The sequence below is a fragment of the Euprymna scolopes genome, chromosome 2, assembly GCF_053919585.1.
Source record: "Euprymna scolopes isolate OS-2025 chromosome 2, ASM5391958v1, whole genome shotgun sequence".
Lineage (NCBI taxonomy): Eukaryota > Metazoa > Mollusca > Cephalopoda > Sepiida > Sepiolidae > Euprymna > Euprymna scolopes.
This window is the reverse complement of record NC_136483.1, coordinates 15,310,410-15,338,409: the sequence shown is the minus strand read 5'-3', so window position 1 is coordinate 15,338,409 and position 28,000 is coordinate 15,310,410. Positions and strand designations below refer to the sequence as shown.

The following is a 28,000-nucleotide window of genomic DNA, read 5'->3' as shown; positions in this document are numbered from 1 at the left end:
TACCATTTCCAGCATTTTAGGACAGTTAACCAATTTATTTTTTATGTGCATTTTTCTTTAAGGAAGGATCTATTTTTTGTTTGTTTGTTTTAGGCGCTTGTATGTGGCTTACAGAGGTATTTTGTTGGGGGGGGGGCACTCGAACTTAGTGTTAGGGTTAAAGAGTGTTTTAGGAGGAGACTTGCCACACATAACTTTAGTAGGTGGGTTGCTAACAGTATTTTGTTTTACTATTTATTTTTAAGTCATTATCAAGACTTCAAATATTTAAGTGTCAACTAACTGACATTTGTCTTGTTCTCAGGAAATGCTCAGCAGTCAACACTATTTGCGCATTTGTATTACTTGCCATAAAGGTACGAAAAAGTTGTCCAAAAAATAAAAAATAAAAAAATAAAATTATAACAAATAAATGTTATGCAAAGCATGTTTTTATTTAATGTAACATATTTATTCAGCTCGAAAAACATACAGTGCTTACCGATGTATTGGAAAGTTAAAAATGGCGGCCAACTATCTCTTTCACACGGTAAGTTTGGGAAAATGAGTTAAAAATAAAAAACTTGACAAAATACTGTTAAAACCCCGCCGAATATATATCTGCCTATGTCACGGTAACATATATTGAGCGCGTTTCTAACAGTATTTTCTCTGGGTTTTTTTATTCATAACTCATTTTCCCAAACTTACCGCCTCAAAGAGAGAGTCGGCCGGCATTTTAAATTTTCCAATACATCAGTAAACACTATGTTTTTCGAGCTGAATAAACATGTAACAAAAAACATATCCAGTTAGGTAGAAAAGTAACTTATCTTGCCTTTGATAATATTTATTTGTTATATATTTGTTTTTTGACAACTTTTTCAAATCTATGTGTATTAATACAAACGAGATTTTCATACATATTTTGATTTTGAAAAAAAAATTTGTGGCTGTTCGCAGTAAAACATTGTTTTAATTCGCTGTTCAAAACTAATGCAATGAATAAAAGTGCATGCAAGCTATATATCTACAAAAGTTTACTTTGTTTTTTAACCATGTTTTTAAATTTGACCAGAAATGTGAGAAATTATAATGGATTCATAATGCCGAATTGGTTGGGATTGTTATACATTCTGAAAACTGAATAGTTCTAAACTAATGGTATTCTGATAACGAAATAGCTCTAATTAAACATAAGAACATTTCTATTCATATTTTCATGTTTTTCTAAATTCGTTCGTGAATAAAAATTAAACGCGTGTTGTTTACACTGTGCTATGACTAATACTACAACTGCTGCAGTGCTGCTGCTACTAATACTAACTGAATTTGACCAAACTCGAAAAATAAACATTTTTTTCGGGTAGGTCCTTTTAAATTATTATCAATTACCGCGATCCTACTCAACATAAAATAATACTTTTAATTGATAAAGATAGTAAAAAGAATGATTTATTTACTAGTGGGTGTCCGATGAAATTTTTTTTCAAAATGTTCGATACTTGTCATATTAAAGTCTTATTTTTAACACAACAAAAAAAGAAATGGTCAAAAATATTTCGGACACTTGACAGTATTAAGATAAACACTTTTTCTGATTGGTTTCCAAATTTCATAACGAAATTCTTCATACAATCATGGTACGGGCCTTTAGAAAACAGGGAGGGTCATTATAAAACCTTACCGAAAACGCCATTTTATGACGTTCACATTTTTATCACTTTATTTGCTTAAAACTCTTAAAATATATAAAGTACATTCATATTTATTAATTCATTTGAAAATATATTCATTTCCGAACAAAACAGTAGTAATTTGAAGACTTGAAGTGCTTTGGTTTGAAAAATATGGCTATTTTAATAGAACTACCTTGAAATCTAATTATCCAAAGCGGTTTTTTTCGTCCGTGTGTATTACTAATATAATAAACCCATTCGCAGGCAAGTCAGCAACACATGTAAAGAATTCTGCCCCCTTCACGGAACTGATCAAGGGAGCACCCATCAGTACCAACCAAATGGTAAGCCTAGATGTGGTTAGCGTGTTCACTAAAGTCCCAACTAGTGAGGCACTAGCAGTAATTCAAGACAAACTAGCTGCGCACCTCTCCATAGAAGAGCGCACATGTGTACCATTGCCAAACAATGGAAATGCTGACATTCTGCATAGAAACAACCTACTTCAGAATGGGTACTGACCTATATAGACAAGCGGAGGGGCTAGCTATGGGCTCGCCATGATCACCAGTGATGGCGAACATATACATGGAATACTTTGAAGACATGGCCTTAGGTTCAGCTCCCTTAAAGCCAACCATGTGGCTAAGATACGTTGATGACACCTTCATACTCTGGCCCCATCAGGAAGACATCCAGGCTCTCCTAGACCATGTGAACTCAATAAGGCCATTGATACACTTCACAATGGAAAAAGAAAAAGATAACAAACTGGCCTTCCTTGATATACTCATATCACGCACAGAGCATGGGTTTAAGACATCCGTATATCGCAAGCCTACCTTCACCAGACAATACCTTACCTTCAACTCCCATCACCCATACAGTATGAAACATGGAATCGCACGCTGCCTACAACATCGAGCAGAGACAATAAGTAGCGACACCATTACATACCACCAAGAAATGGTCAGGTTGAAGAATACCCTTCATCGTAACAACTACCCGATAGCATACTATCCACCAGACGTGTTAATAATATAAGAGAGGAGAATGAAACCCAAAAACCACCAACGGTCTGCCTATCATACATACGAGGCATCTCCGAAAAGATTCAGAGAATATGTGCCCCTACAACATCAGGAATGTATTCAAGAGCCAGTCAACACTCAGACGACACCTGGTACGAGTGAAGCCCCGCATGGAGAACATGACCAAGAACTGCATATACTCCATCCCATGCAGTTGCAGAAAGGTTTACAAGGGTGAAACATGCCGCCCCCTTAAAGTAAGGGTGGAAGAACACCGAAAAGTGGTAACTAAAGGGTTGACAGAAAAATCGGGTATAGCCAACCATGGAGAGGGGGGACCATCGCCCCCTATGGGATGAAGTAAAAATAATAAACAGAGAGACCCACTGGAAAGTGAGAAAACTTAAAGAAACAGTTCACATGCTCGGACATAACAACCTACTGAGCAAACCAAGCGTAGAGCTGAATGCAATTTGGACACCTCTATTAGAGAGAGAAAACCTTGAATAACAACATAGGTTTAACATTAACAAAAACAAACTAAGAATTGTCCTAGTGACATATGGCCGAGTGGTCCTAAACGTTGTATCAAAGTTTACAGTTACCCAAAGGTGCTAAGTTCAATCCTGAACGAAGGCAGTGAAAAAGTAACATTCAAAACAGAGAATCAGCAACTATGTCCCAGAGCCTAGCTGGAGTCTGAACACGGTACCCCGTAATAATAATAAAGGGTTGGGTTCGAGACTCCTAACGGTTCCCCCAGTTCGATACAAAACACCTGATAAAGGCCGGAGGACGAAACGTGACTATAACATCCAAGATGAGCAAGTCAGTCCGACAATCTCAATAACGCCTGTTCTTACCTGGAAAGCTTTTTACCTTCATTTTTTTTTCTTTTGCTTCTATTCTCAGGGTTTTAAACTAGCCATTTTTTTACCAAATTATTTTTTACAAATAGGATTTTGAAAGTTAAATTTATTTCCATGAATCAAATTGTTATAAAACTATAAATATTGGTTGTTATGGTAAAGTTGATCTAATCTCTATTCATAAAATGATTGAATGTTTATAAGCTTTTTACATCCAATCTTTTAATACATAAGGATTTAGAAAGAATCAAAGTTCTTAGTAAACTCTGAAGCTAGTTTAAACAAATTTCTATAATTTAATGTAACCAATATATTTATGGCAAGTAGATCCTGTGTTAAGCAGCAAAGTATAGTTTTGAAATTTTTTTTAAGATTACACACTGCTTCTTTTACTACAACAAATATGTTGAAACACATAGTGTCACACAGAACTTCAAAAAGAAGAGAAAAGGAAAGAGATGATAAAGCGTATTGATGGTTCAATTATAGTACAAACCAAAATTGTCCACGACTACTTTAAGCAACAAAAACCTTACACAACATCGTCACTGAAAATAAAACTTAAGATATAAATGATAACAAAGTTCAAAGAATCCATAAATATATTGGTGAAATGATCGCAATTGACTTGCAACTTTTTTCTGTTGTAGAAGACCATAGTTTTATAAGAATATTGAAGCATATTTGTCCAAATTATATACTTCCTTCTATAAAGTATATAAAAGAAAATATTGTGCATGATATATATTAAGGTTAGAAATAAGATGCAGACAGAAATTATCGCTGCTACTTATTTATCTCTTACCAGTGATGGCTGGTCTGTTCGTATAGCAAACTTATCTTTAAGTGTGACATCTTATTGGATCAGTGTAAACTTTGAACAAAAAAATGCAGTTTTAAGAATTACTCCATTGAAAGCATCACACACTGCAGTCAATATTAGTGACGCTGTCAAAAACACAGAAGAATTTGGTATTTCTTCTAAAATCCATGTTCGTATACAAGACAATGCAGCTAATATGGCAGCAGCTTTACCGGGTTTCCTACACACAGTTGACAATAAATGATGCCATTTTTACATAGATTTGTGAAGGTCATGTAAACAAATAGTTGGGCACTTCAATCATTCACCTGCAGCTTTTGCAAAGTACCAGGAATACCAAAAATAAAATTTAATTTGCCCAACCATAGATTTATTCAGGATGTCAATACAAGATGGAACAGTCAATATGCTATGCTATCAAGAGTATTTGAACAAAAGAATTGTAGTAAACATGTAAAACTACATTATCTGGAATCCAACCAATGGAAGATGTTAGAAAAAAATATTAAAAATACTGAAACAATTCAGTGAATGTACAAATGTACTGTCTAGTAGAGAAGCAACTGCCTCTTAAATCATACCACAAATAACAGCTATTCATCATTTTTTTTAAAGAGGAGAAGAGAACTGTTTCATCAGTTAGATTCAACACTTTTAGCAATGCAATGGTGGAATTCAAATAAATATGAATTTCTCATTCTGGCATCCTTAACCATGAAATATTTATCAGTACCCCCGTCATCTGTTGAAAGTGAACAGATGTTTAGTATTAACATTTATTTACCAAGTAGAAATCGTCTGAAACGCGGAACTCGAGAAATGTTAATGCTTTTACATTATAATTTAAGAATTTCGGGATTTAAATATGATTAACAATGAGGTACTTAAGTTTATTACTTAAACTATTCTCTTCATTGTTATTAACCAAATGTTTTTTAATTAAAGAATATCTATCTTTATTTCAAAGGCTTTTGTATTCATTTTCTACTAAATGTAACATTTTTCTACAAAAACATGAGTTTACTTAAACTTTCCAACATGAATATTTCTAAATAAAAAATACTTATCTTTTTGTAAACTCGGTTACATAAATCTTTTGCAATTGTATCATGTTTTTCTTGAGTTTTCATTTACAAAATATTGTTCCTGCTATGTTAGCAGATGATCATAATATCCTTCAATGTTTCATATATTTCATTTTAATATACATGCACGTCCGTTTAATATGGTTCATTTTATTCCTTCACCATAACATAACTTTTATAAATTTATTTAAATTGTCGGCATGGTTTTTGGCAATACCCCCCACCACTATTGTTGTCTAAAATGACCCTGCCAAGACCAGGAATCATGCCACACCTTGTTTATTCAATTTTCTGAACCAATTTTAGCATAAAAAAATCCTACAAATATTTCAGATAGCCACCCAAAAGCGTTAAATGTAAAATTAGGCATGGTTATTTACTTGAAGAGGGAGCACTGAAAAATCAAATCTAATATTTTTCCAATTTCTAATATTTTTGACAAGATATTTTCTTATTAAGTTTTCAGACAATTTGATATCCAAATAAATTTATTTATTGACAAACAATTCATTGGTATTTTTGAGTGATCTCATGGAAAAACGTTTGTTGTTATTAAAAAAAATATCACTTCAGTAAAAAACTGAGAAATGAAAACAAAACATACAGCAAAAAAAGTTTTACTAAAAACAAAATGTAATTTTCTACCAACCTATGTAATTTGAAATGGAGAAATTGATTTTAAGATTAATTATTTCTGAATTTGTTATCGTCCCTTGTTCTTAGTGAAAACATGATTGGCCAAAACAAAAATGGCAGTTAATTTTGTTCTGTGTGTGTGTGGGGGAGGGTTGCTTTCAAATTTCATTTTTTATTGGTGAATCAAAATAAATCTTTTAGAGCTCACTTGCCTATCTCCTTATCAAAGGATTTGAAATATTCAAGTATTTTTTTGCATCTACTTGCCAAATCTCAAGATGATATTTTTCAAAGAGTTCAGTTTAATATTAAAAGATTTCAAACGAATGGGCAAATTTTTTTTTTTATATATAAATTTCCTGAAACTGCTTTGATCTGTCTGAGCAACGTGTCCTCTGAAATAGTTAATATTTTATAATATCTTTCTCTCGCAAAAGTTAATATACATGAATATCTCACAAGTAATTTATTAAAGTCTTGGATAAAATACATAAAAGGAAAACATTTACAAGTTTGTCAAATTAAAAAAAAAATTATATCAACATTTAAAAGTACCCTCCTCCCAATGAAATTCTACTTTTTGAGACAATATTTGTGAACCCACTAAAAACAAAATTATTTTAGAATTTAGGCTAGTTGGTTAGTAGCGCATGTAAATTTAGGGCAACTCTTGAATAAATATCAATTGAAAATAGCTGGTCAAGAGTCTTTTCTACCGCAAAATTATATTAAAATATATATATATATATTTTAAAATGTTAAGAGTTCTTTGAAACGAAATAAAATCGATTTTTATAAGCTATAAATATGCTTTGAACTATTGTTCTAATTTTAAGTGTTCCTATTTACTTGCCTCTCATTTTTTAATGTGGGGGAACATCCAGCTCCAAAAAAATAGGGGTACTCTGGGTTGGAAAAAAAATATAAAATTGCCTCAGTCTAGAAGGATTTCTCCTTCATTGACCGAGAAGAGAATAGGTGAAGTGTAGCATTAGAACAGATACTACACTTTAACGTTTCAGTCGATGCAACCTCCAACCGAAATTCTATGCAGAGTCGAGTTCAACAAAAAAAATTCCGGAGTTTGAGAGCAAAAAGCAGAACAATTAGTATATTAATTTTTTTTTTTTTTTTTTTTTTTTTAAATTGGGGTAGGATATGGTTGGGGGGGGGGGAGTTCTTTTTAAAACAATATCTCCTACAAGAATCGTTCTCAAATTTATTTTCAATGGATATTTATTCAATAACTGTCCTTTTTATCTAGCAGGCCAAAATGGCTCTTTTTTCCATTGCCCAATTTTCCTAAATTCACAAATTTAACCTAAAATGATCACCCGTTTCTGGGCCATTCTAATTGTTTTAAATCAGATAACTAAATTTTTTACCACTGATCCCAAGCCCAATCTGCAAAACCATAAAACCACAAGTAATCACTTTATTTTTCATATTATCACCCGGACTTGTGATTAGTAGTTGTGTCTTTTATGACTTTTGACAATGACATTTTTAATACTAGAGTTTGACTAGGAACATTAACATGACAAAATAAAAAAAAAAAAAAAATCCATTACCTGTTCTTAAAACACTATCTGGTTCAAAAGAGGTGATCATTTTATGTTAAATTTATATGCAAATGTTTTTCTGACTGTTTACATTCAATGGCCTAAAAAATAAATGGAGAACTGAATTTTTCGTTTTGCAAAAAAAGTTATAATTGCAATTGGTGAAAAATGAAAACAAGAAAAAACACTGATAATTTCATGAGAATACAGTATTTACATGTACTGTTTTACACATAACTGTGTAAAAATGAAGTAAAAACATTACCTATAAACACCCAGAATTATAAAAAATAAATATAAAACGATTATTTAGGAATTTAAAATGGAGGATCAGTTTCACACATAGATTTAACGCAAAATAAGCTCCTTTTTCAAAAATTTTTTTAGTGTGTTAGGGCAGTTAACCAAAAAAAAAAAAAAAAAAAAATTTTTTTGGATTAGAGATAAATTATGTGAGTTTATTTGGGGAGGGGAGAATGTCTACTTTTTTAAGCGATTATACATGGTTTTACGACGTTGCCAATCGAACTTAAGTTAGTTGAAAACAATTTAGTTAACTAACATCCATAAAGAATTAGAATGGCCAAGATATGATTATTTTATGTTAAATTTATATTCGAAACTGATCTTCCTTTTCCTTCTGTCAAGTTTTTTAAGGGTTACTATAAAAGTAAAATTTAATTTTGGAATGGGGATTTAGCCTAGTATTAATCTACAAGTTTGTCATTTATTTAGAAATTCGTTTGTAACAATGAGAGAAGGTGTTAAATATTTTGTTCTTACATAGTTTTCTCATTTTGCCAACCAATCAACTATTTTTAAGTGTTTATGAAAACTTTTAAGTAGCTTGTTGCACACTAAAGACGAAATGATACAATTTGGATTGTTTTAAAATCAAAATAAATCTTTATTTGTCTTGGAAATTTAGAACAGAATTGGTAATTGGAAAAATTTTGGAATCGTTCCATCATTAATTTCAATACAAAAAATAAATACCTGTAACAAATTACTCTCTACATCAGATCAAATCAAGAATTATAAGTGAAAGATTTTAGAAATGGTTGATGTGTTTTTGCATACCTAAAATTTGTCAAAAAACTTGCTGTTTCTCATTTAATAATTTGCAAAGATAAAATTTACCTGGATCGATAAGGTCAACAGATTTAAGTAAGGCGACAGGATGGGGAAGCCCTGCAGGTGATGGTGTGGAGTAATTGGTAGAGTCTGTTTGAGCGATGTTAACATACTCTTGCCCTGAAGTTTCATTGGGATAACCCATCGTCACTCCGTTAGCTGCTGCATAAGCATATGATTGTTCTTGAAATCTACAAAATAAAAATCAATATTAAATCTTTAATCAACATATTTTTACAAAAAAGTAATTAAATATTAAACAGAATCTGTCCAAAGTCAACCTGATTTAATGAGATGAAAAGAGTAAAAATTTTCAGATTAAACAAAAATTGTGAATTGTTTTTCTAGTTGTGTATAATATTATTACCAATAAACCAGAAGATGAAAATCATTAAATATGGAAACCTAAAATATTTAAAGATAATGTTTGCATAAGGGAAAATATTCTACAAAAATTTCAGATTTCAAACAAGAAACAAGAATCTACAAAAAGAGATTTCAAATAATTTTTTTCAAAGGTAAACCAAGTTAAAAAAACAAAACAAAAAAAAAACGAAAATGTTATATAAAATTCTCTAATCTTGACACTGAAAGATAACCTAAATGTAATTAAAACGTAGTTTACTTAAAGCATTGTTTAGTGTGTATGTAAAGATAGAAGGCAATACAATGCAGCAACAATATAAACAATGTCTATTTTTCACATTAGACATTCAATTAAAAGCAATGAAGCATCAGATTTCATGGAATTGTATGGATTATAAATGTCAATGATTTGATATCTAGACACAAAATTGTCTAATTTGTCAGAAAAAAACAAAACAAATACATTATCAAGAGCAAAGCCATCATTATTTTAAGTGATCTAATTGTGTTTTTCATTAGCTGGTTATGATGATATGAGGATGATATAATGAATGTGTAATGCCACTCTTAAAGACGGACTTAGATCTTAACCTCAGTCAGAGTAAATGTGGACAGTATAGATAAATGTGTGTAGAACAAGATATTTCAACGAGATAACCATGTGTAAAGATGAATGACAGTTTTTGGGTTACATTTAAAAAAAAATTGAGGAAACATTCAGTTCATAGTGGAAAGCAAAAGAAAACACAAGAGAAAAGGATAAGGATGAACTTAAGAAAGAGGTATAAATAACAGGGGACTAAACCAGGCCTATTATTCCTAAGCAAAACTGGCATTGGACTGACTATTTCCTAGATGAGTTTGTAATTAAAGGATACTTTAACTTAACATCCAAATCTGACCCTCAAGATCACCATGGGTATAGAATATGTGCCTACATTAAAGATGGCTTTCCATGTCGTAGAGACATCTGCAGAGAAGATCCTAAATTACCCAAGTTGCACTTTTTTTTTTTTGCACTTACACACACACTACTGTATTTTTAATTAAATAAAAACAAACATTCAAATTTTTATATAAAAAAAGTGGGAAATCAACATAACGTTTTTTTTTGTTTTTTTTTTATTTATTTATCTAATAGAAATCACCAGTCGCTTAAATGATGAACCATGTATTTTGTTTTGGTTTTGATTCTAGCTGATGGCACTAAAGTCATTTTTTTTTCAAACTTTTGAAATCAGTACTATATATATATATATATATATATATGGTGGTCAAGGTCTGGTGCGGACGTGTGTTAAAAGCACACTGATGTCTTAGCATCATACTGTGCTTCTCCCAGACAAATTAACCCCACGTGCACGTCATGACCACTACGACAGAGACGTAGCTCTGATGAACGGCGAATGTCCTGCGCTGTATAAGGTTCTTTAACCAAATGCTAAGAGAGGCGGGCCTGACAGAAACCTCCAGAGGAGTTTAGGCCTTGTCAGTTGCAGCATACATGACCCACCAGCGTGTGGAGTATTCTCCATTGCCCAGCAACCTAAGTCCCTAACCATAGATCAAATGGTTCCCCATAGTTGTGGTGAAAAAAACCCTGAGGTGGCTGCTGTATCCAATGATGTTGACTTGCACTTTGTTTCGGTTCAATGTGGCAGTTGTTCAGAGAGTGGGATTGGCTTGGTGCAAAATCTTTTCTCACTATAAAAAGCTTCAAGTACAGGCATTACTTGACTGCAATGGATTACACATTTTACCATCAGTGTGTATCTCGATAGCAAAAAAGCTGGCTGTAGTCTCATCATCATCATGACGGGCTCCTTGCCCGGACCAATGTGACTCTTCCTCTCCAGAGTTTCCTGTCTTCCATCAGTTGCCTCAGATCTTCAGGTTCACAGTTGGTGTCGTGTGCTATTTGTTGGATGTACGTGGATCTAGGTCGTCCTCTGCTTGCGCGTCCGTGTCGTGGAGTCCATAGCAATACATCACTCACCAATTCATGCTTGCTCCTCAGACAATGACCGGCAAATTGTAGGCGTCTTTCTCTAATGGTATTAGATATGGTAGGTAGGTTGCCATAAAGTTGCTGCTTCGTGGGATGATTTTGCCAAGATATATTTAATATTGTTCTTAGCATATGGGTGCATGTGCCGTCTAGTTTTCTTTCCAATCTTTTGGTGAGTGTCCAGGTTGTAGCACCGTAAACAAGGACAGACTCTACCACTGCCCTGAAGAACTGCTTTTTCAGTTTGTCAGCCAGTCCCGAAGTCCATACTGAATGTAGCCTATCCAATGTGGTCCATGCTTTTGAGATGTGAATTCCAATATCTCTCTCTGTGGAAACTATGTTGCTGCCCAGATACATAAACTCAGCGACTTTTTTCAGTGTTGATCCAACCAAAGCCCTGATCTCTCCTTTCACATTGAGTCATAAACTTTGTCTTATCCGCATTAATGTCGAAACCAATGTCATTTGCAGACTTTTCTAGCTTATGTAACAGTGTTTGCGCATCAGCAGTGTTGTTCACGAACAAAGCAATATCGTCTGCGTAATCTGCATCAGTTATGTGTGCTGATTGATGACGTTTGTTTCTGGATTCATTTAGGGTGAAGCCTAGCATGTTGTGTATATCAACAGAGGTGCGAAGTACAAAGTCAATGAAAAGAAGCAAGAGTATCTCCTTGTAGAACCCCAGTGCGGATGTCGAAAAATTCAGTGTCTCCATCTGGGGACCTGACCATTGCTTGAGTGTGCTCATATAGCATCATGATAGCATTAATGACTTCATTTGGAATGTCATATGCTTTTAATATGCTGGCCATTTTTCCTCTATGTATGGAGTCGAATGCTTTGGAGAAATCTACAAAGATCATGACTGCCTCAATGTTTTTTGCTTTGACTCCTTCAATCAGTCTCCTAACAGTAAGTATTTGACTAGTAGTAGAGCGATTCTTTCTAAATCCATTTTGGTTCTTCCTGAGCACTTCTTCGATCTTTGGTTGGATGCAGTTGAGGAGCATGGCATTGTAGATTTTTGCTGCAATTGGAGTGAGTGTTATTCCTCTGTAGTTGCTTGGTATGCTTAGTTCACCCTTCTTGGGGAAGGGAAGAATGCATATATATTAATATTTCTTTGATTATATACAGAATTGCATGAATTAAGAAGTATGTCATTGAAACCACCTGTCTTCCATATTTCAGGAGGTATTGATTGAGATTGTCAGACTGACTTCCTCATCTTGGTTGTTATTGTCACAACGTTTCATCCATTTTGCCCTCCGGCCTTCGTCAGGTGTTTTGTATCGAACTGGGGAACTGTTTGTTAGGAGTCTCGAACTCAACCCTTTATTATTATTATTATGGGGGTTACGTGTTCGGACTCCAGCTAGGCTTTGGGACATAGTTGCTTATTCTCCGTTTTGAATGTTACTTTTTCACTGCCTAGAGCGGAATGCAATTTGGACACCTCTGATAGAGAGAGAAAACCTTGAATAACAACATAGGTTTAACATTAACAAAAACCAACTAAGAATTGTCCTAGTGACATATGGCCGAGTGGTCCTAGACGTTGTATCAAAATTTACAGTTACCCAAAGGTGCCGAGTTCAATCCTGAACGAAGGCAGTGAAAAAGTAGCATTCAAAACAGAGAATCAGCAACTATGTCCCAAAGCCTAGCTGGAGTCCGAACACGTAACCCCCGTAATAATAATAAAGGGTTGGGTTCGAGACTCCTAACAAACGGTTCCCCAGTTCGATACAAAACACCTGACAAGATGAGGAAGTCAGTCCGACAATCTCAATCAATGAAAACACCTCATCTCAAAAATACAGACAATTTCAGGAGGTATGTTATCTAAACATGCAGCTTTACAATTCTTGGTCTTCTTTAGTACATTTAGAAGTTCCTCCATTGTAAAATCACCCTTCTCAATATCGAGTTCCTGTACAACAATCAGCTGAATTGGTTGGTCTGTCACTTCTAGTTTGTTTCCGAGTAGCTTTTCAAAATGTGCTTTCCATTTTGAACATGCATTTTCCGGAGTGTTTGCCTTTAACTTAGCTTTGGCAGGTCGTCTGCACCCAGATATTTCATTTACTACTTGCCACGCCAGATAGGATTGTTTGTTATCTGCTGCATTCTGGATTTGATCCATTTGTTCTTGAACATACTTCTGTTCTGATAAGTACATCATACTAAGCTCCTGAAGCGCCTGCTTCCTTAATTTTGTATTCTGTCGAGTGGGGTATTTATGTTGCTTTTTGATTATGTTATTTAATTTTTCTCGTTTTAATATTATCTGATCATTTTCCCACGGTACTTTTCGCTTTACCTTGGGCTTTAGAGGTATACACTTCTTTGCTGCTTCATGGTGCGACCTAACAAAGTTTTCATAGGTGGTATTAGCAGTTGGTTCCTGCTTTTGTGCTTGTAAAGTATCAAATCTGTTTCGCAGTTCGAAGATGAATCTCTGTTTGATCTGATTGTGGTGTGACAACATTGACCAGTTGTAGGGCTGTCTAGATAATTTAGTTTTGTTCGCTCGTAGGCTTAACTTCAACTTGGAGGTTACAATCCTATGATCAGTAGACACACCATAGAAACTGCTATAAGCTTCACAGTTTTGACAGCTATTGACCCATTTGTTATTCATAAAAAGATAGTCCAGTTGTGCCTTGTCTCCATTTGGGGATTGATGGGTCCAGAGCTTACCGGGTCTTTTCTGAAAACGGGTATTCATGTATTGTAGGTTGTTTTCAAGGAGAAAAGTTAATAGATACTCTCCGTTTCGGTTTGTTCCATCATGGAAAGAGAACTTATGCTTGTTTTCTTCCTGTCCTATGTGCACATTCATGTCACCCTGATAACCAATAAATTATGTTTGGGGATTGAGCGCACTATTGGTGAGAGTTCATCGTAGAAATTCAGGATCTCTTGCTTGTCACTGACGTTGGTAGGGCTGTAGCAACAAATAACAGTAGTAGCAGGATTACCACTGAATGTAGCAAGAATTATCTTTTGTGTTATCTTCTCAGCACTTTTCAATGATTTCAATGCTCGAGGGCTAAGCAGAAGTCCTACTCCCCCATTGGTACTATTTGTCGAATTTTTCCATACTGACGCTGATACTAGTGTCCAGCTGTTATCAATTTCATGGTACTTTATGTCCATGTTGTTGTGGAAGAGACGGTGCTCTTGAATACACACAATATCGATATTGTGTTATTTGGATGAAGCAACAGGTTCTGATATTTGAGATGTGGGTTGAAGTGTCCGTACATTAAAGGTGGATATTTTGATGGTATGTCTACATTTTGCTAGCCTAGGTTTTGGTGCTGTAGTCTAAAACGGCAAAAAAAAAAAAAAAAAAAGTCATTGACGGCTTATACAGATATGAGCGTCAATAAAACAATCCTTTGTCGACAGAATTGCGAGTAGACGTGAAAGACGTAGGCAGTTTAGAAGTGACTGTCCAACACATGCTGCTAGTGGCACTCACGCATGCTGTGCCAAAGAATGTCTGAGTTACTTTTCTATCCAGTCTTTGAGACTAGATTGAGATGTAGTATCTACTCTGATCTCAGACAGGAGAAAAGTTCTAGAGTGACAAAAAAAAAAAAAAAAAAAAAAATTAGTGTGATCCAGAGTAACCCTTTCTGGAAAAGCTGAAGTTTCTCATATGAAAAATTGTCTAATTTTGCCCTCAAAGGCAAGTAAATAATAGTGTCAGCTGAAAGTTTGTTGTATAAAATTTTCTATTTTTATTTATAAACTATCTACTGTGCTGCCGATTGTAATGTTTTTCTCAAATTCATTGTTCTGTTTAGTTACAAGTTCAAGGATCTCATATGTTCATTGTATCTACTCATGAATTAGAAATACTACTTTGTTTTATTTGGGGATTGACAAAAAAAAATTGAAAGTGAAAATAAATTTGTTTTATTCTCAAAATAGCAATATGTTCTAATTCACAAGTAACAATTAAAACTATAAGAATATTAAAAATTTCATAAGTGAGGAGAAATAACTTGAGGTAAAAACTGAATTGATTTTTTTTTTTAATTCTAAAAACAATGAACCTTTAATTCAGTAGTAAACAATATACATACGTATGTATGGACAATTCAAAGTCAACAAGAAATCAAAGTTGAGAACAAAAATAGCAGCAAGTAACAAAGACTACAACAGCTGACACGCTATGTGAGGAAAGGAGATCGAGAGAGAAATAGGTGGGATGCAAGAGGAGAGAGAGGGAGAGGGAGAAAGGCAGGAGAGAGGGAAGACAAGAGAGAAAGAAAGGCCATCAGTAAAAGAGAAAAAAGGTAGAAAATGAGAGAAGGTGAAAGATGAAAAAAGATAAGAAAATTGAATGATTATCAAGAAAGAAAAAGATTTACTTCAAAAGTGATGTCACAAAATGAGTTATTTTTTCAAAAATTGTCAGAAGCTAGCATTACATCATCTATTTTACAAGAACATGATAATCAGCTAATGTCAAAAGTAACAAATACTTATCTAACAAGTCATGAATGATCTAGCACAAAATAAAATTCTAAGTACATTGATACTTCTCACAGATATAGTCAAGTTTTAGAACAAGTGCGGTCTTCAAATGCAAAATACGTGCAAACTTGCACATTAAATAATTCATAACATTTGCTCAATGAAACCGTCTTACAAATACTAAACAGAAAAATTTCCATATTAATACGAAATAACAATGATTACAAAATAGGAGATTAACATTTTCTCTGAAAAAAAAACAAAAAACCTTCATCACAACCTAACCACCAACAATATTGAGCTGCCAAGTTAAGCAGATAAAATATAAGCAAAGGCAAAACAAAGCAAAATTCATCAAGACACATAAGCCAAGCAAACAAATTGGGAAATGATGAAATGGAAAAATCAAATTGTAAATATAAAAAAAAAAGAAATCAATCAATGGAGAACATTAATCAATAATTTATCAACAGAACAATAATCATAAGCTCATATAAAAGTATGCATGGATTTGTTCTTTTTCTAATGAACTGATGAAAAATTTGAATCACTTAAAAACTACTTGACTATGTGTAAATAAAAAAATTAACATGATTGTAAAATTAAAATATATTCCAGTATCGAAAGAAAATACACAATTGGACAATGATGAATGACATTCAACAGAGTACAAATTATTTTTCTAGGCATGCATTTTCGACAATATATATATATATATATATATATATATATATATATATACATACAGGTTACCCCCCCCCAAAAAACAAAAACAAAACCAAAGCTAAATGGAGGCTATCTAGAACATATGCTGTAGAACGGAGAAAAAAAGGCCAAAGATCCTAATGTTTTGATGTGATGTTTTGAATATAATAAACTAGTTATGACCAAAGTTTCATTTTATTCGGACAAAACACTAAGAAACGGGGGGCTAATTAGAGTTGGGGCCCGTTTTTATGGGTCACCCTGTGTGTGTATGTGTGTGTGTGTGTGTGTGTATGAGAGGGGGGGGCAAATGTGATAGAGTTAATAATGATGAGAAATGATGAAACCCTTCTCATTCATCCACAGTTGATATAATAATGCTAAAGATTTAATTAAAATTGTGGATTTTTATCTTTGAAAACAGTTTATTATTGTTATTTTGTTTAAAAAAGAGACCACCAAAAAGCAATTTGATGACAACCTACCAGGCAACAAACAGGAAAAGTTGAAAGTCATTCACAAAATGTCTTGCTATGGTATACCGAGATGACAATACACACACTGCGTTTCCCTAAAGTTTTTCTTCCCTATGTGTATGTATATATATATATATATATATATACACACACACACATACATACATACATACTGAACTTGCTATTATACGCTTCTCCCAAATAAAATATAAATTTTAAAGGCATTTAAAAAAAAAAAAAAAAAAAGTTGGTTTTAAAGAAATTAAAATAATTTGAACAAAGCAATGTATTGCCAAATTTTTAAAAGATGTGGGAGCATAATGACAGGATCTTCACCAGAAATACCCAAAGAATATCATAGTTTGAGGGAATTTGGTCTTTATGACGCATAGGACTTTCTGTGGACTACTCTAACCACCCATTTTGCATATTGTCCTAACAAAAGTTTTCTGAAGAACTGGAGCATCCCAAACATGACTATTTTACCTTATTCAGGAGTTTTGCGACTTACATGATGCAGGCTTTGCGACTCTTATGAAGAGTAGTTAAGATCCTCATTCAGCATGTTCTTCAAAGTTGCCACTTCAATGTCCATTTCTCTTGTTAAGGTTTGCTTTTCTGCATCTTTTTTTCAACTTTAATAAATGTCATTGTGCGGACGCAATCAGAACATTTGTTATGCGCTTTTCTGCTAATCATTACTTTCACATATTGGTCACAATCATCTTATATGGTATTTAAGGAGCACCAAGTTGCAGCTAAAATTTCAGATTTTTTTTTTTTTTTTTTTATTTGGTGTGAATCATCAAGATGCAAATCACTCCGCTAATACATTCTGATCCTTTCTCCATCGTTCATAGTCTCCAGCTCACAAACTCCTCATTAGTACACAGAAACATCTGCTGCTTATTACTACTACAAAATAGTTCAAATGGTTCTGAAATAAAAGAAATCAAATTTATCCTGAACATCCTGCATACCTTAAGTGAATATCACATTTTGATTCCGGACAAATACAAAAATCAACTTTATATTATACTGCGTTGCCTGGTCGTACAATATGTTTAAACATGATGTTTTAATTTATGCAGATTGCATATGTATTACAAAGGAATCTATCCTCTATTGATTATTGTATATTACGAGGAATAATTTGCCCGGTGGACTAATTTGCTAAAAAACAGAAAAAAAGAAAAATTAAAAAATAATGATAATGTTGTTCATCAAATTCCATCTGTGTTTGTTTACAATATAACGTCAGCTGATATTTGGGCTTGACGATGAATGCCCTGGAAAAGTCACTTCTGATTAATGTTTAGTTTTCAAATATGCAAACAAAGAAATGACTTGCGGCGATTTTAAATGGTACCTCTTTTATCATAAATTGAACTCATTAATAAGAAAAAATTAAAATAAAATGGTGAGGTACACCCATGCTTGAACAGAGAATAATTCAATTTGTAGTTGAATGCTCTACCACTGAGCTATATCTCCAGATGACGATGTATCTGGGTTTGTTTTTTTTTCTTTCTTTTTTTTAAGAAATGATTTGCTCAGATTTTATCATTTCCCTTGACCAGTTATAAAAAAAAATTTTATTGAAAAATATTTTATTTATAAGAGAGAAATAATTTTTTAAGATTGGATTCTTTCGGTATTTATTGGATGAATTTCTGTACAAAACATATCTTAGAACATTGTCAGACATATAAATTACCTTTGTGTGAAATTTGCAAAAGATAGGCTCAGCTGTTTCAGAACCTATGAGGAAGGAACTCACATACAAAGTAACTTTTATATAAAAGTGAAGATAAGCCTTTGATAAAATAGAATCATTTACTCAAAATTCAGTTAATGCAAAATAAAAATTTCTAATACTAAGTTTAGTAAAACAATAGAGTATATTCTTGCTATTTAACACTTTGTTTAGCAACTGAAAGATGTTATAGTAACTGTTCTAAAGTAACATTCAATAGACGTTACTTTTGATTTCATCTGCTTCTAAAATTAGCTAATATTCTCAACAAGTTCTTCCCATCTCTAATTGATGCTTAGCCAAAGAAGTTTAACATAGTGCAGGCTCCTTCTACATCCTGCTTGGCAAAGTGAGAACAGGAAGACAAATTGAAAGTAGCAAGTTAGTTGCACAGCTTTGGCATTCATTCAAAACCAAACACAAGATTGGCACTGTCACAAGACTTTTGAAAACAATTAAAGAATGAAAAATATTAAATAAAATTATTTAATCTGACCTCTTCAATTATTAGCACACTACTGGTTAAAAATAAAATAAATAAAAAGGTTGACTTTTCATCCTCAATTATTTGGCATGTCTAATTTTCTACATTTTCTTCCTAGCATTAAAAAAAAAAAGAAATACACTTTAAATACCATACAAGTATAATTTGAACAGCACAAAACCTTTTGATTAAAATTCTAGGGAAATGTTCTCACCTTCAAACCAATAAGATTTTATATAAAAGATTTTTTAAACTTTTCCTCAATTTTGAGCATTTATAGGAACAAATATATCAGGAATAATAAAAACGATTTTGATTCAATCTTTTTGAAACTTTAGAAGAAATTTAAATTCAAGCATACCAGATTGTTTTCCTTACCTTGATTGTTGCTATTTTCAAAGTTATTATTTTTTTTTCAGAAACATGTATACATCAACACTTAGACGAAATTTTTTAAAGAACAAAAATTAAATCCGTGTACAAACAAATTTGAATAAATAATGCAAAAATATTTAAACAAGCACAAAAAATATCTTCTACTCCAAGTTCACAAACGATTAATGTGTTTAAAAGAAACACATTAAAAATCACTATTTATACAGAACTACACATACATATGTAGGACATGTACAGAGATGAGTAAAATTGAAAAGACACAGAATGTCTCATTTATAAATTGTTTCTTACTTATGGATTCTGTGTATTTCAATTTAGTATTGATTGGCTCATACCGATATTCTATAAAAAAGTAACCAATCAATGAACAGGTGTTGCTCGAAATTTTAATATTCATTTACAAAGCATTTCTATTTGCTACTTGCTAGAAAGAAAGCAAATTTATTACAAAAGAACAAAAAAAAAAGAAAAAGAAAAAAGAAAAAGAAAAAGAAAAAGAAAAAGAAAAAGAAAAAGAAAAAAAAGAAGAAAAAAAAGAAAGGAAAAGAAAGAAAGGAAAAGAAAGAAAGGAAAAGAAAGAAAGGAAAAGAAAGAAAGGAAAAGAAAGAAAGGAAAAGAAAGAAAGGAAAAGAAAGAAAGGAAAAGAAAGAAAGGAAAAGAAAGAAAGGAAAAGAAAGAAAGGAAAAGAAAGAAAGGAAAAGAAAGAAAGGAAAAGAAAGAAAGGAAAAGAAAAAAGAAATAAAAAGAAAAAAGAAATAAAAAGAAAAAAGAAATAAAAAGAAAAAAGAAATAAACAGAAAAAAGAAATAAACAGAAAAAAGAAATAAACAGAAAAAAGAAATAAACAGAAAAGAAAAAGAAAAGAAAAAAGAAAGAAAAAAAGAAAGAAAAAAAGAAAGAAAAAAAGAAAGAAAAAGAAAAAAAAAGAAAAAAGAAAGAAAAAGAAAAAAGAAAGAAAAAGAAAAAAGAAAGAAAAAGAAAAAAGAAAGAAAAAAAAAATTAAAAAAAATCAAGTAAGTTAAGCAACAGCACTTTTTAATAGAATTTTTATGTTAAGTAAACAAGTTATATGTAAAAAAAAAAAAAAAAAAAAATGGTTTTATTGACTTTTATTGTTCACTTTAATATTTTGTAACTAGGAAAATACTTAGCTATTGTGTGATTTTAAAAATTAAAATTTTGGAATGTTACTAGTGAACATGTTTTCTTAAGACATTTCAATGCTTTGCTATTATGAAATTTAAAACCTATAAATTATAAAATTGAATGTAATGATCCTAACAGGATAATGAATGCAAAAAATAGTTCCTATTTATTTACCTCTTCATGAGGGCAAAGTTAGACACATGGCCAGTTTTTAATGTGTAAAAAAACACAAAAAAATCTATTCAAAACTACCCATTGGATTAGGACAAAAATGAAAATTACTTCAGTCTAAAGGACTTCCTTCACTTACCAAAAATAGAAAAGATGAAGTGCAATATCAAAATAGATACAACGCTTTACTCCTAGCCAAAAACTCCCCCAAAATAATCTCCACGTAGCTAATGGTTATGAAAGTAAAATCTACTTATATAAGAGAGAGAGAGAGAGAGAGAGAGAGAGAGAGAGAGAGAGAGAGAGAGACAGACAGACAGAGACAGAGACAGAGACAGAGAGAGAGAGACACACACAGAGAGATTGCTCTTTATAGATTCCGAAATGATTGGGCTGATTTTTTAAAATAATTTCACACAAATGTAATGTGTTTGGAAATGTTCTTAGATTTTGTATAACAATGACCCCAATAAGTACCGAAAATAAACAATCTAAAAAATTTGATGACATAAGGAACAATCAGATTTTGATATTTTGATGAAAGTTAACACCCTTAGTCAACCTAACATTACAAGTGCATTTGAAAAGTTATTATAGCACAAGCGAAAGGGGCTGGTGTATTAAATACACAGTAGGCTCTTTGATAAGACAGAGGCACATTCGAAATAAATGTTTCTGTTTAGAGTAAAATTGAACTATGATACTTGAGTTTTGCATTTTAAACTTGAATTCAACCCATTATATTAAAATAATTTTATAAACAGTAGATTCTCTACATTACAATGTAGACTACAATGTATCGTGGACTAAATCACTGCAGGGAGGCATGTGAATCTTTCACCTGGTGCATCACAGGGAGTTCCAACTAGAGCAGGCAATCAATCTGATTGAAAAATGGGTGATTTCACAGATTTTAATGACAAGGTATTGGAAATGTGGAACATTCGTTGAGTCTCATTCAATCCCAGACATAGTTGGATCACCCTGCCAGTTAATTATGTTTTGAATAACTGTAAAAGTTTATAATTACTTAATTGGTCAAAACATCAGAATTTTTTAATTGTTTGAATCATAAAGGGCAGTTTTATTTTTTTAACTTTTGACTTCAAAAGATTATAAAATTACATGGAAGCACCAGTTACAGAATGATGATCAGTAAATAAGATTTGCTGAAGTTATGAATTTCATTATATTTTACATAAGGAGAGTAGGGTATTTGTGATATAAGGAGTAGGAATGCATCAATTAGCAAATTGGCAGATTACCAATTAATCAGCTGACAAAACAAGATTAGAAAACCTATTAATCAGCAAATTTTGTTTTCATAAATGATACTACTAGTATCAATTAAATCATATTGTAGACAAAGACAAGTTAACTCCCCTTTTTGCTTGCCAGTGAAAATTTATCAGAGACATGCATCAAATAATAGGCATGGTGCTCTGTTAACATATACACTTTTACAACTGCACTGAATTTGAGGCAAATAGATGTAAACATATGGAAAATTTCCCTCCTTTCTCATCCTATCGAATTAACATTTTTATATTTTTCTTTAAATCATTTGTTAAAGAAAACTATTAATTCATCTTTCAGTTTTCATGTTGAAGAATTGTACAGTAAATTGTGACCATGAGTGAACTGAAAATAATGTCCTCCATCAGTCATACTCTTGTTCCTCCTCATTTTTGGACTCTTGTCATCATTACATATAGATTTTTATTTTTCTGGTTTAGATTATGTATATTTTATTGAGATAAATTACTAATTAGATATCAAACATAAATAATTTAAACATGTAAAAAATTAAAATATTGATAACAACCTTCAACCACTATGGCAACCAGTTTCTACTGGAAGTATTTTAATATCAATCCCAAGAATAAGAATACAATTGCTTGCAAGTTATGTCGAACCATCACATCAAAGGGTGGCAAATCAGCAAAAACTTTTATAATGACTAATATATTAGAAAGGTTCATTCAAAAGAAGTAACAGTTGCAGATAAAAAAGGAAACGCATTTAATATTCAAGGACAGAAATTCCAGAAACAAATGGCAGCAACTACAAGCCTCCAGTGAAACACCAAACTATCGAATCAATATTGGCCAAAAATGTTTGGACCACATGTCACAAGAGATCCATTATCTGATAGAAGAAATGATTGCTGTTGATATTCAACCATATTCTGTGACATCTGACATTGGATTTAATAGGTTTATTGCGAAACTTTGTTCAAATCACAGCATTTCAACAAAAAAGTACTTCACTGCAAAATAATTTGATATATTTACAAAAGTAAAACAAAAATTCAATCATCTCTTAATAAAAGTACAATGGACTACAGACATTTAGACAGCTATAACAGATAATGCTCTATTTCTGAGTTTGACAAGTCATTGGCTTTCAAATGACTGAACAGTGCATAGCTGTGATTAAAGTTGTTTCATTCCCTGGTGTAGACACAAGTGCAAAAATAAGTGAAGAATTGCACAATGTTCTTAGTGAGTATAAAATTTTCAACAAAGTTTTCTTAGTCTTATGGGATTCAAGAACAAATATGGTTGCTTGTGTCAGGGAATGTAGTTTATAATCACTATTATGCTTCATACATACATTACAACTGTCAATAAATGATTAATTTTTTCTTAACAGGCTCTAAAGATAACCATTACAACTAACAAAAATATAGTCTCACTTTAATCACTCTCCATTAACAATTAGAAAATTAACTGAAATACAAGATCAGCTTAATTTGGAAAAACTAACTTATTCACGATATGACCATGATGGAATTCAACATTATATGCTAACAAGAAATTTAGAATGAAAACTTTTGTAATATGTATTGTTCATAATAAGATTCCTACCTTAACAACTTACAAATAGGGACTTGTTCAAAAAATATTCTAGTTACCAAGTTCATTTGAAGAAATCACCAAAGAAGCAAATCACAGAACTTCAACCAAATCAATGATAATACCAACAATTTTAGCTTTGAGGTTATTTCTTTCAAAAGTTATCCAATCTAATGCTTGTATTTTTTACTTTAGTGGAATCCTTACCACTGTTGAACAATTCAATGAATCAATGGAAATAAGATTTTCATCCCATCTAAATGATAAAAACTTGTCTCTACTTTCCTAGATTTAAATTTCAAAAGTATGACATGAAAAACTGTTAAGAATTGGATTCTACATCTACTTTCTACTGAAGTTCTGTTGAGAGCCAAGATCAAAGTGAAAGTAAAACCGTATCTCTGTGAAGCTTGTTTGTTGAATTAGTTTCAAATAAGCCCACAGTAACAAATTAAAACTTAAAGCAGGTAGAAGCTGAGTTAAACCTGGAGATCAGAATTACAATAGAAATACAATAATCACAATCTAAACTCAAAAGTAGTAAATCCCTTATAGTCCAGTCAATCTAGCTCATTTTTTGGTTCAACCTCAAACAAATTGCTAACAAAGGTTTTTAAATTGCATTGTAGGCAAGAATATCTCCTCTTTCAGATAAAAAAAAGTTTACCAAAATTAACCTTGCGGAAAGGGGTCAACGACCGCCATCTTTAAAGGGTCCCCCCGATTTTAGTTTCCCTCTCTCAACTCAATTATTGTAAGGATATCTTCAAAAATTACAAATATATCAATGTGAAATTTTATAAATCAAAAGTTTCCATGAAGTTGAATATAATTATAAACTCATTGGTTTGGTTTTATTTGATTTTGGTTTACGGCATATCAACCCTTTTAGATTATTTGATACTAGTCCAGTCAATCTAGCTAGTTTTTTTTTTGTCTCAACCTCAAATAAATTGCTAACAAAGGTTTTTAAATTGCATTGTGGGCAGGAATAACTCCTATTTCAGATAAAAATAGTTTATTAAAATTAACCTCGGAGAAAGGGGTCAACTGATGCTATCTTTAAAGGGTCCCTCCGATTCTAGTCTCAATTACTGTAAGTATTCTTTTTTTTTTTATTAGCTGCACCTGCTTGCCGTCCCTGGCCGAAAACAAGCAATAAATTATTTTAAGATTCTGGTGGTAATAAACCTGGCGCCTGTAGGCTGTGGTACTGGTCAAGTCTGAGCAAACTCTCTCTCCCATAAAAAAAAGTTTATTAAAATTAACCTTGGATAAAGGGGTCAACGGACACCATATTTAAAGGGTCCCTCCGATTCTAGTCTTCCTCTCTTAACTCAATTACTGTATAGTCCAGTCTTTGGTGTTGTGGCTGAACCTCAAACAAATTGCTAACAAAGGTTTTTAACTTGCATTGTGGGCAGGAATATCTCTTCTTTCATATAAAAAAAGTTTACCAAAATTAGCCTTGAGGAAAGGGGTCAACGGCCGCCATTTTTTAATCATTTGGGCCCTGTCGTAAAATGCGATAACTAGCGAAAAGGATGATACGCAAAATTAACAATTACCATAATGTAAAAGGACAAAATATCGACTGTGTCATCTTTTTTGCTAAATAGCCAAGGCTGATATATTGGCCTGAGTCTAAAGGGTTAAAATTCAACTTAACAGTATTAAAATTTCGATGCATAAAATTCCTGACAAGTATGTCCATTAAAACAATTAATTACAAAAATAATCATTTTTGCTGACAAAAAACCTTTATTAAATTACACAGAACAAGTTTATGAACGGACCAAAGAACATTTCTTGTCAAGAACTAGTCAAAGGTCACTTCATCATCATCAAGATCTGGCTGTGATGAGTTGGTGCAATGGAGGCCTTTGCAATATCCACACAAGTTTGAACAGTGAATGCCATGTTTCCTGCAACTGCATCTTCCTGTAGTACACCCTGAAGTACAGTTACACCTAATTATAGCCAAAAAATTTACAGGGCCAGGTGGTAGTCAGTCTTAACTGGTTGTAATTTACCATCTGAAAGTGTCCATCCCCACTCGTCAGGTTTTAGCTGGTTTCTACCTTTCCATTCCTGAATTTGGAAGTAAACTCGAAGGCTGTGGAATTTCGTAGCTGCTCTTGTCGGTGGCAATGATTTGGCCTCAACATACTTTGAGCTATTTGCAACCTTTTCCTTAAAGCGCCTCAGTCGAAGATGATTGATGTTTTCCCTATCATTACCATTGTATAGGCACACTAAAGCCTTCTCCCCAGCTTCAATAACCTCTTCTGCACTGCTGTCTTTGCCAAACACTTTAGCCAGTTCGAGGAAGTTTCTATTGTTCATCACCTTTCGGAGGGATGCTGCCTTCCCAATTCCGCGAACACTGGATGTAGAATCACAACCCAGTAGTGCATGAATGAAAAGAATGTTGGAACAGACCGCATCTCCCAATGATTTCCTCACCTCTTTGATGTTCCAGACTTTCACTCTTTTTTCACTAGCTTTTGGTTGTGGCGTAAAGAAGATGTAAATATCATCGCTATTGGTATGATAACATAGAAGGACCAATAGGTCAGTGTCATCTGCTATCAAAATGGTTTCTCCTGTCTGTGCCAGTTCTAGAGTAGTCTTCACAATCAATATGTCAGCGTCTCCAGATGCATGGATTAATTTACAACCCGCTTCCTTCAAACTCTTTCCCAGCAAGTTGATAAACAACTGTTTGTTTTGTCGATTAGCAAGGAAAACATCCTTTTTTAATTTGAACACCATGAAAGGAGTCAGTGACACATTAACTCCAACAAACCCCCCTGCTCGGCGTTGGTGAGTCGAGTCCTTAATGGATGGGCCACTTTCATATTCATCAAAGACAACACATGCTTTTCCATATCTATTTGTGACATATTTACAGTATTGGTCACAGATCTCATTAAATGTGTGACCTTTTTGCCAAGGGAGACGCTGAAGTAGTGCTCCTCCATCTAAGAGATACTGTGGATCTGATGACTGTGGACCTGATTGTACATGAGAAGTCAGTTCCCATATAGCGTCCGCCAAAGCAGATTTTTTTGCCTGTCGCAGTAATCCAAAATAATCAAAAAGAGCAGGTGGGTAACCACACAGCTCATATTGAAAATGTTCTTGCTGCTCCTGGGTTGAGGGTTCATTATTAGATAGCACACACAGTCTCTGGAAGAGGAGTTGTGGATCAGTCTCAACAGTTTCATCTTTGCTGAGTGAAACTTTTGATCCAAGTGTAATTGCTTGACCCTTTTTTTTTAAAGTGTACTCTTGTACATTTTCTCCAGCCATTGAAGCTATGATTGCCTCTCCTATGGCATTTACTCTGTCCACATTCACCTTCTTGTCTCCAGTTACTCCACTTGAAATGCTGTGAATGGACGGATCTTCCGTGAAAGGGTCATATGTCTGGAGAAACGCAAGGACCTTCCATGTATCCCTCACATCACGCTCTTTTCTTGCTGAAGTAGCCTCCTGATGCTGGTGATTAGTGCCATAATGAATGCCTGCTAGTTCTTGCATTGTAAACTTGATTTCTGCGCATGCTGGCAGTGATAGCGTCCAAACCAATCGTTGAATTTCATCCATTCCTCTGCCATGAGTAAGGCCTCCAGACGTCTTCAGGCTTCTCATTAGCACCTGTTCAATAACCAGATCTGTTGACAAGCCAGCCCAGTAGTGATCACTCCGTCTAATGACATGGAATCCTTCCGAAAATATCTGGTATACTTCAGGGTGGGTTTTTGGCAGACCCTCCATTTGCTGCAAATACAGATACGCCGACTTTGCATATAGGATGTGTCCTGCTGCAGCGAATATTGGCAGCATTTTCCTAACAGCGTCAAGGTGCAATTCCCAGTTCCCGGTGCGCTCTGCTTTGATAAACAGTTGCAAGCTCTTCACCATATCAAGGTATTGAATCCACAATTTTGCTGTTCGCTGCTCAACCATCGCATCCTTCACATGGTTGATTTTCTGGGTAATCCTGGTTACAGACTCTGAAGACAGAACATTATCCAATCTCTCAGTCCCACCAAAGAGACCTATCAATAGCCCCGGAGCTTCTTTAAGGTCTTCATTTTGATGAAATGACTCTTTTGCATCAGTGTTGGGTTGATCATGCTCAGTGACATGTGAAACTGGCAAATCATAGGCTTTTGCTAATAAAATAGCATTCAGAGCAGCAGCAACTAAAAAGTGAACACGAATGGCTCTTGCAATTGCTTTGCCACTTAGCATGTGGTTGACTGTGTTTTCAGCATACACAAGTTCAAAAAGTTCTTGCAAACCAGAACCTTTCATCAAATGACCA

The 28,000-nt window shown here is 33.2% G+C and overlaps 1 protein-coding gene across 6 annotated transcripts in view; it reads right to left on the bottom strand.

Moving 5' to 3' along the window:
• LOC145288909 (putative nuclear hormone receptor HR3) overlaps positions 1 to 28,000 on the bottom strand; it is a 938,903-nt gene that overhangs the window by 62,897 nt on the left and 848,006 nt on the right. For all 6 annotated transcript variants that reach the window (XM_080136367.1, XM_080136371.1, XM_080136368.1 and 3 more), the window contains one exon: positions 8,805 to 8,989. In XM_080136367.1, the coding sequence (XP_079992493.1) occupies positions 8,805 to 8,989 (185 nt within the window). The remainder of the gene's footprint in view (positions 1 to 8,804; positions 8,990 to 28,000) is intronic.